General features: G+C 38.8%; 1 protein-coding gene across 2 annotated transcripts in view; it reads right to left on the bottom strand.

The window, feature by feature from the left end:
- Nucleotides 1-6,741: 6,741 nt before the first annotated feature.
- The window catches only part of LOC136879291 (glucose-6-phosphate 1-dehydrogenase), an 85,238-nt gene continuing 76,235 nt past the window's right edge, over nucleotides 6,742-15,744 (bottom strand). For both annotated transcript variants that reach the window (XM_068228871.1, XM_068228872.1), the window contains one exon: nucleotides 6,742-8,491. In XM_068228871.1, coding sequence (XP_068084972.1) covers nucleotides 8,398-8,491 — 94 coding nt within the window. In that variant the 3' untranslated portion in view covers nucleotides 6,742-8,397. The remainder of the gene's footprint in view (nucleotides 8,492-15,744) is intronic.

The raw sequence follows: 15,744 nt of genomic DNA, 5'->3' as shown, positions 1-15,744 counted from the left end.
TGTTTATAGTCATGTGTTGTCCTATAGTTGAAAATCTCCTATATTTAATGGCGTTGACGTGCTCATTATACCTAACTTTTTAAAGGATCTCCCTGTTTGTCCTATGTATGTACTATTGCAGCTGTTACAGTGAAATCTGTATACGCCCGCTTTATCATATGGGTTTGGTGCGTTGACTAATTTAGCATTTTGAAATATGTCAAGATTTCTGTTGTTGGTTTTAAAAGAAATGTTGATATTTTTCTTGAATATTTTTGTAATTCTATATTTTTGGTCTAGTTATTTCTTTTTATTTTAGTAGGTTTGATTTCGGTCTGTGCTTGAACTTATAAATTATTCGTTCTATGAAACTACGATTATAGCTGTTATGGGCTGCAATGCTACATATTGTTTTTAGTTCTCTATTTAAGTCTGATTTTGACATGGGAATACTAAAAGCCCGGTGTATCATACTATTATAGGTTGCTCGCTTTTGGCTGGGTGGGTGTATGGAGTCATTATGAATGGTTGTGGCGGTATGTGTTTGTTTTCTATTGATCCTGTATTTAAAGGAATGCGGGAGCCAAATGATGGTTAAATCTAGGAAGTTAAGGGCTCTGTTATTCTCGGATTCTATTGTAAACTTAATATCTGGATCGATATTATTAAGGTGTACCAGGGTGGTGGGTGCGTCTGAAATGTGCTGGCCCATAACTATAAACGTATCATCAATGAATCTGGCCCACAAGAGAATATTATTAAATTTCTTATCATCTTCTATTCTAGTATGTTCAAGGAAATCCAGATATATATCAGCCAAAATGCCAGATGCTGGTGACCCCATGGCCAGCCCATCTTGTTTGTATATCACTTTGTCGAATGTGAAGTAATTGCTATTAACTAACAGTTTGAGGATGGTTATAAAATATGCTATTTCTAATTGACTGAGCTTGCATATAATATGCTACCAATTTTAATCTTAAGTTTTAAGGACTGCACCAAAAAAATTTTAATAGTTATGTAAGAATATGGTCAATTTTTATATATATTTATGTTGTATGTTATGTTAATATTGTACTTAAGCCTTGTCACAAAGTTTCCTGTGGCTGATGATGGCATACAAATAATGCCAAAACCGGTCCCAATGATTTGAAAGGTGATAAATTCGTGATGTGTTAATGATGTCACATTGTATTTGTATTGAAAAGGTGTACATAATTATCCTCAATTTATAGCGTAAATCTAGATTCAATACGGACCAAAATGAAGTTCTTAACTTTAAAAAGTTGCACTACATGCTAATGACAACACAAATTCGAGACTGTGCTGCATCTGCCACATCACTGGGTGTAGGATGTAGGAAAGGGAGTGGCATGGTTTTAACAATTTGATGGTTAATAGAAACTGACCGTTAAAATTGTAATGGATAAGCGAGTTACTACTATAAATAAGATTTCCAGCTTAATCGCATGGGGAAAAAAAATTATTGTAAAATTTTAAAATGCAACAAAATAAGTCGATAAAAAGGCGACTGACTTTCTATAGACACCTAAGAAGAATGGGACTGGAATGCCTAGCAAATAAGATCCTCATCTTCCAGGAAAGAAGAAAGACCCAAGTTCCAGGACTGAAAGAAGTTCATCAGGATAAAAAATGTGGCATTGAGGGAAATATTACAAACAGAACAGTGTTCAGAAGGAAAATTGCAGAGGTGACAGATCTGTTCGTAGAGAAACCCAGGAGAACAAGAAGGGTGGTCTCAGATGAGGAATGAGCAAAAACGAGCCAGAGAATGAAGGAGTATTGGTGTAAAAAGAAAGATCATCAACAGTCAAGGAAGTTGTGTAATTGTAACCCATAGGAGGTTAAAATGATCCTAAATAAATAAACAAAATAAAATAAATAATAAAATGAATAAACAAACAAAATAAACAGAGGAATCAAACAAGCTTGAGATCCTTTCCCTGACTGCCCAGCTGTCTCTCTTTTCTACCCCTCCATTACAGATTTTCTTCCCACCTGCACCTAACCTCATGAATGGTCCTCATGTTCTATAAAAAAAAGTGCCAGTGCTTTTTGAATCATTCTTGTTACTCTTCATGCCCTCAGCAGCTTGCTGTTCTTGTGAGCATTGTTGAAATTTAAAAAAAGAACTATATTCCCACCGTTTTCTTTTTGGCTTTACACTCCCCAAAACCTGGTACATTCATTTTTACCTTTTTCTTTTTTTAACAATTGCTATAACAAAACAATTATATACTTCCTTAATTAATGACAATTTTGTGGCTCTTGGTATTCAGTTTGGAACCTATTTCTATATTAGTGATGGGGATGCAATTAGTAGAGTAACTCAGTTCTTAAAGTTATATGGCATTGCAGCAGAGCACTGATTCAACTTGAATACTCCGTACAGCTCTGCGTGTGCTTCAGTTAACTTCTACCTAAAGTAAGAAACATTTGCAACAGCATTGTACTGGAAATGGTAAAAAAATGATGATGGTTGCTGAAAAAGATAATCACAAGATTGAACAAAACAATATAAAATTAAGGGAGGAGGAGGGAGAAGAGGAAGAGAGAATTACATTCCTTTTCTTAACTATTCTATGTTTTAATAAATTCTTTGGTGATTCCAGGCAGTGTTGTTCCCATTCAATACTACAATATTTCAGTTGAAATGTATAATCTCAGGTACATACCAAACACAAAAAAAAAAGATCATATGCAGACTAGTAAAAATAAGAGCTGGGAAAGCAGGAAAAGTTTGCATTTTGAATTACATGTACCCTATAATCAATGATCTCAGAGTTGACTTATAGGCAGAGAAGATTTTATACATACAAGGGCGAGTCAAATGAAAACCTTAAAAATGTAATAAAAATTTTGAAATGTCTGTCCATTGGTAGTAATGTTACACAGGCTTTAATGAATATCCTATAGGTGGCAACAGTATACAAACAAGCAAACAAGTACCAGTGTAACAATGGCCAATCCAATTCATACATGCACAAAAGAAAAACTGATATTTTTTCAACTTCTGAATAGTTAAGGTGTGAAACCTATTGAAATTCTTCAACAAATGGTGATTCAGTATGGTGTTGCATGTTTGTAACAGCAACAACATGACAATGCTCGGCTCTACACTGCCTGTGCAACAGCTGTGACAATCGAAGGTTTGCATTTTGAATGTCTTCCACATCCTCCATATTCACCAAACTTTGCCACTAGTGATTACCACATGTTTGAGCCACACAAGGAGGTACTGGGAGTAAAGGATGTTCAGTTCACATGATGACAAAGGAGAAAGGCAATGCTTCAAAATGTCTGCACAAAAAACAAAGAATCCACGCACAGTGTAAGCTCTAGATGATCTGCACTGAATGTAATGGAGACTACATAGAAAAATGATACGGTAAAATGCCACTTTTGCTCAATAAAACAAATTTTTTTAAAAATGTTTTCATTTGACATCGTCTTGCATTTCATAACTGCAGAGAACGCTTAAAGCTTGTAGTTGTACGCGACTGTTGATATCATGATCATAGCCACTCCAGGTTTATATGGAATCCTAACCACTGGGATGCGACTTTTCATTTCAAAACTTCCTAATGCACTGGTCAGAATTTGCCACGACCGTCTTGGTGAGAAACCAGTAATGATGTCGCTCAATACAAGCGACATGCATTTGATAGCTAAATAAATAGAAGAACACAATGGTTTGAAGGTAAAATAAAAGTAAATTCATAGAATCCTTGCAGATATTATCAAAAAGCACACACACAGAACTATTTTGCTGCACACACAGCTTTCTTCACTAGCATTGTCTTTTGTTACCTGTTAAAGTACACGGTTGATATAAAAGAGTGTCTAGTATTATCTCTGTGAAGTCTGAAAAGTTTTGTCCAGTTATTTTTGTTTTAGCTTCAAATGACTAGTTACATAATATTACAAAATTCTGAAAGTTGGCGATGTTAATCAAAACTGTCTACTTTGCAGGGAGTTTTGCCTTTCACACACAAAACCGTAAACTACAGCAGAAATTTTATCGATCCTTTTACTGGTGCTTGCATCAACCAATTGGAAGGCTGCTGGACAAGGCTTTAAATGCTAAGCAAGGAGGATGACAGTGATATTCTAAATTTTTCCCCAAGCACACTGACCAATTCATGTGGCTCGAACTGTCTGGAAAAGCTATGAAAGAGGCCTTCAACAACTTAGTAATGCAGATTTCAGAGAGAGAAAATAACACAAGTGTTTATATACTGCACATATCATTACAATTACCTATTGAAAATTCTGTATTTCAAAACAGCAACAACGACAACAACAAAAACATGAGCCCTGAACTAACAGTACGAGTAATCAATAAATTATGGCTAGTCCTGGACCAATGGTATCTCTACATTTATAACTAGTGTTCGATAGACATTAACTGAGTCGATACTGAAAAGTATGGCTTCCTTCTTAACTAACAAACTGGACCGATAGTATGAGTAATTAACAAATTAAGGCTATGTCCAATTAATACATTCACTCCCAGTTTCCTCAGTGGGTATTTAATTATGCAGCCCAGCAATTTTTAGATGCAACACTAACTCGCTATGTAACCTCCTTTTCAAATATTTAATTTTTAACATCAATAATTTCAATACGGAACAATGAAATTTTTATCTTTAAATGTAACATGTAACACAAGGCTCTAACTTAGTATCGCTCCAAAACTACAAACCCCAAAAATCTAAAAATACATACCTTCAAAACACGATCTACTACAATTTTTTACTTGACATGACTATTCGTTTTATCACTCAGCACCACTTGATTCCAACCGCGAACTTCAGAGAACTCAGGATTGCCACGTGTTCTTTAACATCGTTACGCCCTCATTGGACCACATTTATGTAGGTTTCCAACCATCTTTACATATCCTTGCCAACATGTCTTTCATTCTCTTAATATGAGCTTTTCTTCTGTCCTCTGAGTAGGGAAGTCGTTCTGCTGGTTTGACCTTGTCTTCCGTGACCCTCCAATCCTGCAATTTTCTTCTACCACATTTGTCCCTGATTCATCCTATGCCTCTCTGATATTTCTCAAGCAAACACAGTGTGATAGAACATCTTAATTAGAGCTTTATGTTGTTATCAGGTCCCTCTTGGACCGCTGTGCCACCTGGTGACGAACGAGCATACCACTACAGTCCTCCAACCGTATGGCATTCTTAAATTCAAAACCTCATTATTGTAGAAGACTTTGTGAATAGTTGAGATTTTGGAGCAAAGTTCTCTGCGAAACAAAGAGTTTCATTCAGTTTCACCTTTTCTTGACATGGCCAATCATGTCTACCTGGATATTTTGTTTAAAAATGTGTCTAACTAAGACATCTTGTTCTGTGATCCCACTCGGCCTCAAATCATCAAGAGGCTGACTTTCTTCGGTCACGTATTCTGTACGCCTGATAGCAGGATTCGATTGCTGGCTAGGTCAGGAATTTCAACTTCATCCGGTAAATTCTTCTACTCAGGGACTGGATCTTTCTTTTCTTAATAAACATCTTCATTTACATACAAACTACCACAGGAACATATAATATTGAATACCCACTCTGCATAGGGCTGGCACAAGGAAAGACATTCAGCTACAAAATTGAGCTAAATCCATAAAGTGCCGAACCCAGGTTATTGAAAAAAAAAAGTCATCAATAATAATCACAACAGATGAACAGGAAATCAAAATCATTGACAAATTTAAATATTTAGCAGAAATAATAACATGCATCCTCAACAAAAAAGCAGACATTGCATAACAGAATAAATAAATTCACCAGAGCACAATATACCACCAAGAACACATACAATACGATAGAAAGGTCTCACAACAGCCACAAAATTAAAACACTAAAACCGTTACACAATCAGAAATAACATGAAATGAGAATCCACAGCCCATTTCCAGGCATTCGACTCAGTCAGGAATGGAACGAATGAATGAAATCCCATCTAGCAGCAAGGATAGGAATTGTGCCAGCTACAGAAGCCTGTTGGACTCCTCTGGGGCAATGATTAATGGCTGACAAATGAAATGGTATTGGAGCGTGTTGTTGGAATGAAAGATGATGGGGAATAGCCGGAGATAAACCTGTCCTGCCTCCACTTTGTTTAGCACGAATCTCGCATGGAGTGACCAGGATTTGAACAATGGAACTCAGCGGTGATGAAAGACTAGCACGCTGCCATCTGAGCCACAGAAGCACCACAATCAGAAATAATATATCCAAGTAAAACCATTTTCAAAACAACTAACACTCCACAAATAGACAGAATATTCAAGATTGAAAGAATAAACATAATATACACAAACAAAAACTACATAGAAAATGGACGCTGGAGACTACCTTGTAACAAAATGGTCTACAAGGAAATGGAACTGGTAATGAGCACAATCAGGAAGAAAGAAATTTCATTCTTTAGACATCTCCTCAGGACACCAGAAAAGAGGAATATCATGAGAATAATAGAAAAATTTATGGCACAGTAAGAGTAACATTAGATGAATTACAGAAATCAAGGAAGTTATGAGGGAACTACAAATTACAATAGAAGATTTTAAAATCAAAACATATAAAATCAAGAAGTACTGGGCTAACAGAAAACTGAAAAATCCTTTTTTTTAAATTGACTAAAGTGGACCAATGAAGGAAATAAATAAATAAATAAATAAATAAATAAATAAATAAATAAATAAATAAATAAATAAATAAATAAATAAATAAATAAATAAATAAATAAATAACTACTAATATTTAAGTAGCAAAATGCAATGATTTAGCAATTTCACACTATCAATGTTTTAAGACAGGAAAATAATGTGGATATTCAGTATCTGATATCTTTAGGACATATTCTTTGTCTTCTCTCTCGGAGCATGACAAGTGAGTGGTAGTATGAATGACTTCCCACCAAGCCATCTGCAGTCTGAATTCCGGCCAATGTAAGAGGGATTTAAAATATATAAATTCACACTACCATTGTGTGAATTCTATTTAACATTGCAGGTTTTGGGGCAGTGATCATGATATCAATAGGCACTGCAAGCTGCCCAATACCATAACGCAGGACTGGAAAAATCCCTTATGCCTGGTCGACATAGCAAGAAAAAAATACGTAAAGGTGCGTAGTATTTTTGAATAGTGATGGCTAAATTCCAGTCTAAAGACAACAAAATATTTTCAGGATTTCTTCCCACCTTAGAAATAAGAAAACACAAAAAAATAATTTGGTGGTGTTTTAAACATCTCAGGCAGTAAGGACATTTTTGGTTCACCCAGAAGGATCTGGGTTTAATACCCCGTCAGAAGTTGAAAAATTTAAGAAATGAGCTTTTCACTTCTGGAGCAGTACATGGCCCTGTGGTTCATTCCATCAATACTGAAAATGAGTACCAGGTTAATTCCTGGGAGCAAAGGCAGCTGGGCTTAGAACTAACCACTCTATCCGAGTAAGTGTTGAGGTTACAGGTAGTGGTTGCCTTTACCTTCCACTTCTCCAAAGGCCTTCACAGCCTGTAAGGAGGTGGCTTTGCTACTGCCATCTCTCTAGTGTACGGTATCTAAAGGACTGAGATTAAAAGGTTTATAAGTAGTTATAAGCTTCGTCTACAACTGAATGATGGTATGAATCCACATACCGTTATCTCTTAACTGCTCGTAACCATTAGGTACATCAAGAAGGTAAATGGCTGATCTTGGCACCAGATTTCCTCCATTGTTCCCTATGTACTACACTATATAAAGGTACATACTGTTCAAGATTTAGAATGTTTCTTTGTGCCAAGACCAGATTTTTGCCCATTAAGTGAAGTGTTTATTTTAGTAAATGTGATTAAAGAAGAAACTATAATCGTGATAGCAATGCCAGTGGCTCAAAACAACCAAAACAGACTTTTAAAATTTAAGCCTGTCAACTTCCAGAATGATCTGGCTCCTAAACATTTTTTCAGGCTCCTATTATTCTGATTTGTCCAGCCCTGCCATAGTGTATTAGTTGCTGTTCACAGAGAATGGTATTCAATTTTTTGTCCTGTCAGAGATTTGACAGGGGATTAGCATGTGCTCGATAAGGTACAAGCAGCTCACCTCGGAGAACGCAAGAACACTGCAAGCTTGCCTCATCTTCTTCCCTAAAGTTATGACAGGTGAATTTCATGTTCAGCATTTTCATACATTCCCAGCTTAAGCAATAACAGTTCCTTTTAACAACAACACAGTGTCAGTCATCTTGTAAGTACATAAAAACTCCATAACAAAGTAAAATAAATCTTCAGTTATAACTAATATTCAAAACATCACAGAGCTATATCACTAATAGAGTAAGTTACTTCACAAAAATCAAGTATATACCACAGTCTACTCATTACACTTGGCACTCATCCATTTGCCACCCATTTGTAGGATCCATAGTACACATAATTATTTTTGGCACACATTTCATCAGCTTCACGAGGACCACGAGTACCACGCCTGGAAAGAAATTAAGGTACTTATTAATTATTATTGGTAACAAAGGACCTCCAGGACCACATCCTTACAAAACTTCAAATTATACAGTTTCTTTTCTTTAATTTCATGTGGCTATTTCTAGCCTGGTGCAGCCTTTGTAAGGCAGACCCTCCAACGAGGGTGGGCGGCATCTGCCGTGTGTGGGAACTGCAGGTTTTTGTAGTGGAGGATAGTTATGTGTGGGAGGTGAGTTGCAGGAATGTTTTTTTTTTGCTAGGGGCTTTACGTCGCGCCGACACAGATAGGTCTTATGGCGACGATGGGATAGGAAAGGCCTAGGAGTTGGAAGGAAGCGGCCGTGGCCTTAATTAAGGTACAGCCCCAGCATTTGCCTGGTGTGAAAATGGGAAACCACGGAAAACCATTTTCAGGGCTGCCGATAGTGGGATTCGAACCTACTATCTCCCGGATGCAAGCTCACAGCCGCGCGCCTCTACGCGCACGGCCAACTCGCCCGGTGCAGGAATGTTTAGAGGACGGTACGAACACCTAGTCCCCGAACTAGAGGAAAGAACCATTTAAGGTTAAAATCTCCGACCCAGCTGGGAATCGAACCTGGGTCCTCTGAACCGAAGACGACTACGCTGACTGTTCAGCCAAGCAGTCGGATAATACGAGGGTTGGGGCAAAAGTCATGGCAACTATTTTTTTTCTTGAAGATACCAGTCCGGTTGGAAAATGTGACATATACAGACGAAAGGACAAGGTGTTAACTACATGTATGGACAATGAATAGCATTGAAATATCGTAACACACTAATTTATTACGGTAGTATACAGGACAATATGGCCTTCCTGGTACAAAAGAATGACAACATCATTAAACACAAAGTTGACATGACAAACCTGGGCCTAAAGACCCTCAAAGTAGTCCCCTGCTACTGGCACCACACACTGCCAATGATGTGGGAGGCACTGAATACCAACTGCCTCAGCATTTGCTGCACCGTGTGAATCGGGTCACCTGTTGGCGCACAGCATTAGCAATGTCCTTTCGTGTTGCAAACCGCCTACCACGTAGTAGTTCCGTAATATTTCGAATGAGATCGAAGTCACAGGGCGAAATGTCGGGAGAGTACGGTGGGTACTCCAATTCTTCCCATCGCCAACATCGCAGTAGCTGCCCTGCACACTCTGCTTTATATGGTTTTGCATTCTCGTGTAGGATTATTGCACTGTCCACAAGGTCCGGACGTTTCTCCCGAACGCCACGTCGTACCTGTCGTACCAGGAAGTCCCTGTAGTACTGTGCGGTCACTGTTCTGCCATGTGGAACAAAGTGGCAAACAATCACACCCCTGACGTCATACGCGACGATCACCATCAATTTGAGTGGGGAAGGATTCTGACGGACCTTCTGCCTCCTTGGTGATCCAGTATGTCGCCACTCCGCAGACTGACGTTTCAGTTCTGGTTCGTATGCCCTGGCCCAAAATTCATCGATAGCGATTATTCGTGACAAGAAGTGATCGCCGTCCTGTTGCCAGCATACAAGGTGGTCAAGAGCATATTGCATAGCGCACCCACCTTTGAACTTCCGTCAGTGCATGCGGTACCCACCGCGATGCGATATTGTGCAGTTGCAGCTCATTATGCAATATCCTGTGGACAGTGCGTTTCTCAATGCCACTTGCCCTCTCCAACTCCAGTAGCATCCATCGTCTGTCTTCATTGAGGAGCTGCTCGATGACGGCACGTGCCACGTCGGTCCGCACACTGACAGGTTGTCCTGAACATTGCTCATCACTGGTTGACACACGTCCTTGCTGAAACTTTCCTACCCACCGTGCTACTGTATGGTATGGTAGGGCATTATTCCCAAGGGCTTCCACTAATTCACTGCGACATTCCATCACATTTCTCCCTCGGAAAACGGCTATTCTGACGTAAGCGCGCTGCTCAACATGGGTTACTTCCATCTCGCACGACACTCACCAACTGACCGATTTCACAGCCCTCGCTGCGCTACTACCAGCTATCACAGAGCCATCTGTTGTTCTGCATACACGCTATGCCTACAGAACTTCCACACGACACATATACGTTTGTGATCTGTTCACATATCTACAAGAAAAAAAATAGTTGCCATGACTTTTGCCCTGATCCTCGTAGTACAGCGAAACCTGCCTATACAACCACCTTTGTTTAGTAGTCATATTTTTAAATGGCCATTTTTCTCTGGAAATGATTAATATTCCCATAAAGCCTGTGTTAATATCCCCTCCTATAAGCGGTCATCTCACACTGTGATCAGTGGCCAGACACATTTCACAAATAGACGTGAATGAAAGGGCCCGTTATAACTGCTCCAAATACTCTGATCTCTGAGTCAGACACAGTGCGATTCTCAAAAGCCAGAATAGAATTTCTGCAAGGAAACTTGCCACACTTGCTAAATCTGCCATGACACAAAGTGAATAACACAAGATATAGCCACTGCATCATGTTTTAGATAAACATTATGGCGAGAATTCAGTCTTGCATCTGAAGACCGTTTAGAATCTTTTGAAGTGGGTGCTGCTAAGAAGAAATGTAGAAATAGTACAAAATAAACCACACTGAAAGATTTTATTGTAAATCAAATGAATCAACACTTTCGTGGTTGCATGGAGTACTATTGTAATCCAGACTTCTGGAAAAATAATACATTAGCCTTAGGTACAGGTTATGCAGTACCTTTTCTAGAAAATCTTCCCACTACAATCAACGTGAAATATTGCATCACCAACCACTAGCAAGTCAGTGGCATACCAAATATTTAACTTGGATTACAACTGCAGTTCATGCAAGTATTTACGGATCTACTTGTAAAGTGGCAGCCATGTGTTTGAACTGCGTTGGTTTGGTTATACAGGAATAGCAAACTGAGTGGGGATTTTTTCTTTAATTTGCTTTACATTGCACCGACACAGAAAGGTCTTATGACGATGGGATAGGAAAGGGCTAGGAGGGGGAATGAAGCAACTGTGGCCTTAATTAAGATATAGACCCAGCATCTGCCTGGTGTAAAAATGGCTAACCACACTATCTCCCGAATGCAAGCTGATACATCACCCAAACCACACAGCCATTTGTTCAGTAAACTAAATTTATTATGAATACACTACAGTACTCAATTGTAGACAAATGCTCATCTGTTGGCAAATATTTAATGTTTCCACTCAATATGGGAAATGTTACCAAATTTATTTAAAAAGTTCAAATAAGTTTTTCATGCTGCATCAAAAATATTTCATATTTCATGTATTTGCCTATGATTAGTACATGTGACAATCTGTTGCTCTTATAAAGTAAAAAATCAATATTCAAAACATACCTTTTAGTTAATGAAATATCCATTAATAATTGACTACAATTGTAATCCACGCAATTAGTTAAGTTACATATTTTAGTGCAAAGAAAATGTTTAGAAAATGTCATTCGAGAGTACATTTGAAACAGTCTACTCCACATCCTATATTTAATATACTGTAGGTCCAACAGTAACTAATCATGTGATGATATAGACCTCTTCCCTAATCCAAGAATTTTGCAACCTTACTTCAGAGGCCACTTGCACCAACAGCCATTTTCATGGAAAGAAAACTGGTAATCAATTTAGGAAGGTTTTGATGGAAAGACGAGAACTTGGAAGGTTAACACATAATATGATAAATATAATAACAAGTCAGTGTGTGGAGAGGAAATGAAATCGTGTATCATATGGCTATTAGCGCCGCAAGTGTCCCAGACGTGCTTGGCTCGCCAGGTGCAGGTCTTTTGATTTGACGACCATAGGCGACCTGTGTGTCATGATGAAAATGATATAATGATGAAGACAACACATCCAGTCCCCGTGCCAGCAAAATTAACCAATGAAGGTTGAAATTCCTGACCCTGCTGGGAATCGAACCCAGGACCCATTCTAACCATTTAGCCATGAAGCCAGACTGGAAAGAGGAGACATGGACTAACATGAAAACAGAACAGGACAAGGATTTTTTTCTTAGAGGTGAAGCTTCCACGATGTGAAGAATGATTTAGTTTATTTTCCGGGTTGAACCGTGTTGTTCGCCGACGTTTCGAATACATTGCAGTGTTCTTTGTCAAGGCGACTGAAATATCCCTACTCGATCCGAGGTGGTCAGTCTCTCAGGCAGCAGTCTCAACTACAATAGTGGCCCTGACCTTGGTCTTTTATATCCTAGTCTTTCTGGCTGAACTGTTGGCAGCCCTGAAAATGGTTTTCCGTGGTTTCCCATTTTCACACCAGGCAAATGCTGGGGCTGTACCTTAATTAAGGCCACGGCCGATTCCGTTCCACTCCTAGGCCTTTCCTATCCCATCGTCACCATAAGACCTATCTGTGTCGTGACGTAAAGCCACTAGCAAAAAAAGTCTTTCTGGCTGACGTAAGCCCTTGGCTGTCTCGTGAGAATTCTGGACGGTATGTGTCACAGCGAGGTAGTGGGGACTTGCCCGCGCTCTTATGTAATTGGGGTTTTGGCCTGCGTGTTTATGTTGTGGTCTGTATGTCTTAAACTATGAATGATAGGCATCCAAGAATTATATCCTTCTTCTAAATTCATATTGTTCGGATGTTTGTTGATTTCGATAGTCTCGCGGATTTTCCTTTCCAGATTCCAAGGGATAGCTCTAGGATCTTGGTTTTGTCAAATGATATTCCGTGCCTTGTTTCGTAGGAATGCTTGGCTACCGGTGAAATATCTGTGTTATGGTTTTTGGTGTGAAGGATATGTTCTTTTAGGCGGGTGGAGATCAGACGTTTTGTTTCACCAACATAACACACTCCGCAGCTACATTCAGTGTGATTACTCCAGGAGCCTGTAATTCTTATTGTGTCTTTTACTGGTGGTAGATAACAGGCTAGCTTCCAGTGTGGTTTATAGATGGTTTTTATGTTGTATTTGTCCAGTATCTTGCCGATCCTGTCTGTAGTGTTTTTAATGTATGGCAGTATCGCTGTTTTCGGGCAGGTCAGTTCTTCTTTCCTGTTGTTTACTCCTATGGTGGCCTTCTTTTTTGTTCTCTTCTGATTTTCTAAAACTCGTCGGATATTACTGAGCGAGTAGCCATTTTTCCTGAGGGTTCTCGTGAGGTGTTCTTTCTCTTCCTCGAGGTGCTCTGCATCTGATATTGCTATGACCCTGTTAACCAGTGATGTTAGGACAGCCTGCTTTTGTGAGGGGTGATGATGAGGCGAGGCATGCCGGTGCCTGTCTGTGTGTGTGTGGGTTTCCTGTGTACTGCGTAACTCAGAGTCCCAATGATGCTGCGTTTTACTAGGACATCCAGGAAGGGTAGTTTTCCATCTACTTCGATTTCGATGGTGAACTGAATAGAGTTGAGATGGTCAAGAAATAGCTGCAGGTTATTGCTCCCGTGAGGCCAGATTACAAATGTGTCATCGACATAACGGAGAAAACGTTTCGGTTTCAGGGTAGATGTGGCTAAGGCTTTCTGTTCGAAGGTTTTTTAAGTCAACAAAGATTTACCTATGCGATTGCTTAATGCTGTTTTATCTAAGCTTTTGTATATGTAGCTGATAATGATCGCAAAGCGATCGAAACATGTCCTGTTATTCTTAATCATTTTGTAAGTAGCCAAAGGCTAAATAAAAGAAAGGTATCCATTAGGTGGAAATATTTTCTTATATTGATTAGATTACATTATAGATACAGCAATGAAGTGGATAGTTTGTAATATCTCAGGAGTGTCGCCATAAAAAAGTTGAAGATAAAATTGTGAGGTATGTGCGTGAAACACACATGGGTGGAATGGCCATACCACTGCACAATAAACTTGTTGATCTTCAACGACCACGTCTTCATTATATATCACTAGACGCTGGAAGTCAACCAAAGCCGGCAAGCGAGATGTGCAGTGAGTGGCAGCTGATTGTACCTGATGTTCGGTAAAAGTTAACGGGTTTTATAGACAGCAAGAATATTTTCCTGATGGTTCGTCACATTGTAATGATGTGGAACGGGTACATCAGCTAATTTTAAATGGGTTCTCTTTGATATTATGATGCCAATTTTAATTTAATGGCAAATAAACTCTCAGAAAGAAAGAATAATTGTGCAACCGCTAGAAAATACCGCATAACTAAAGCCATGTTCGGCATTGGTGTGAAGGCAAGGACAGTCTAAAATGCGTTCTGCACAAGAAAAGCATTCATATGATTTCACAAAGCACTTTTTAAGCCCGATTTTTTTCTTTTTTTTTTGGAATGAAGAATTGAGGGTCGTCTTGGATGCAGAGAAATAAGGTAGTAATAATATATGATGATGAAACATTAGCAATCAGTAAGACTCAGAAAAGGAAAGGTGAGTAATAAATAACATTTCATGATGAGACAGGAGAGGGAAAGAGCCCACAGGAAGGATGGAGTAGGAACATTTAGAAAAGCAGATTGAAATTTACACTGGTATAGACTTGAAGACTAATGCCAATTGACACATTATGGTCATCTAGGAGCATCAAATTCTGCACGAACACAAAGTTCAAAAATCATAAGTACACCATCGCCTCATTTGACCTGAAAAATCTGCACTGGAAAAGCTCACCCTCCCTTTCTTCATTCTTCTTCTTCTACAGCTTTACTCACACCCTGAAAGCCAATCCAGTTTGGAGGAATGCATTCACTATTTGTGTTTCTGTCATGATTAGTAGTGTACATAGTACTGCCACAAGTTCTGTCAGTACTTTCAATGCACATACCGTATTTACTCATGTATTAGAATTCCCCCTTATTTTTTCCACTTTTACAGCCCAAAAAAGTAAGAGTGGGGTGTAATATGAGATAACATCAAATTTTGTGCAGTGAACACATGGCTTCTAGGCTATAAAGAGCTATAAATTATAAATGTAAACATTCTACACTATTCTTCAACAAACTTATGAATGTATTTTGAGTTATATTGGCTACTTTCGTTGGAAGACAGTATTTCTAAATGTAAAAAGACAATAAATGGTGAACACGACTTTTAGGCCTACATATAAAGTAAATATACTCAGTAAAATTTGAAATGGCATATGGCTTTTAGTGCCAGGAGTGTCCGAGGACATGTTTGGCTCGCCTGGTCAAGGTCTTTTGATTTGACGCCCGTAAGCGACCTCCACGTTGTGATGAGGATGAAATGATGAAGACAACACATACGCCCAGCCCCCGTGCCAGAGAAATTAACCAAATGAAAGTTAATATTCCCAAC

This window comes from Anabrus simplex, chromosome 8 (assembly GCF_040414725.1).
Source record: "Anabrus simplex isolate iqAnaSimp1 chromosome 8, ASM4041472v1, whole genome shotgun sequence".
Lineage (NCBI taxonomy): Eukaryota > Metazoa > Arthropoda > Insecta > Orthoptera > Tettigoniidae > Anabrus > Anabrus simplex.
This window is presented reverse-complemented; position numbering and strand designations above follow the sequence as displayed.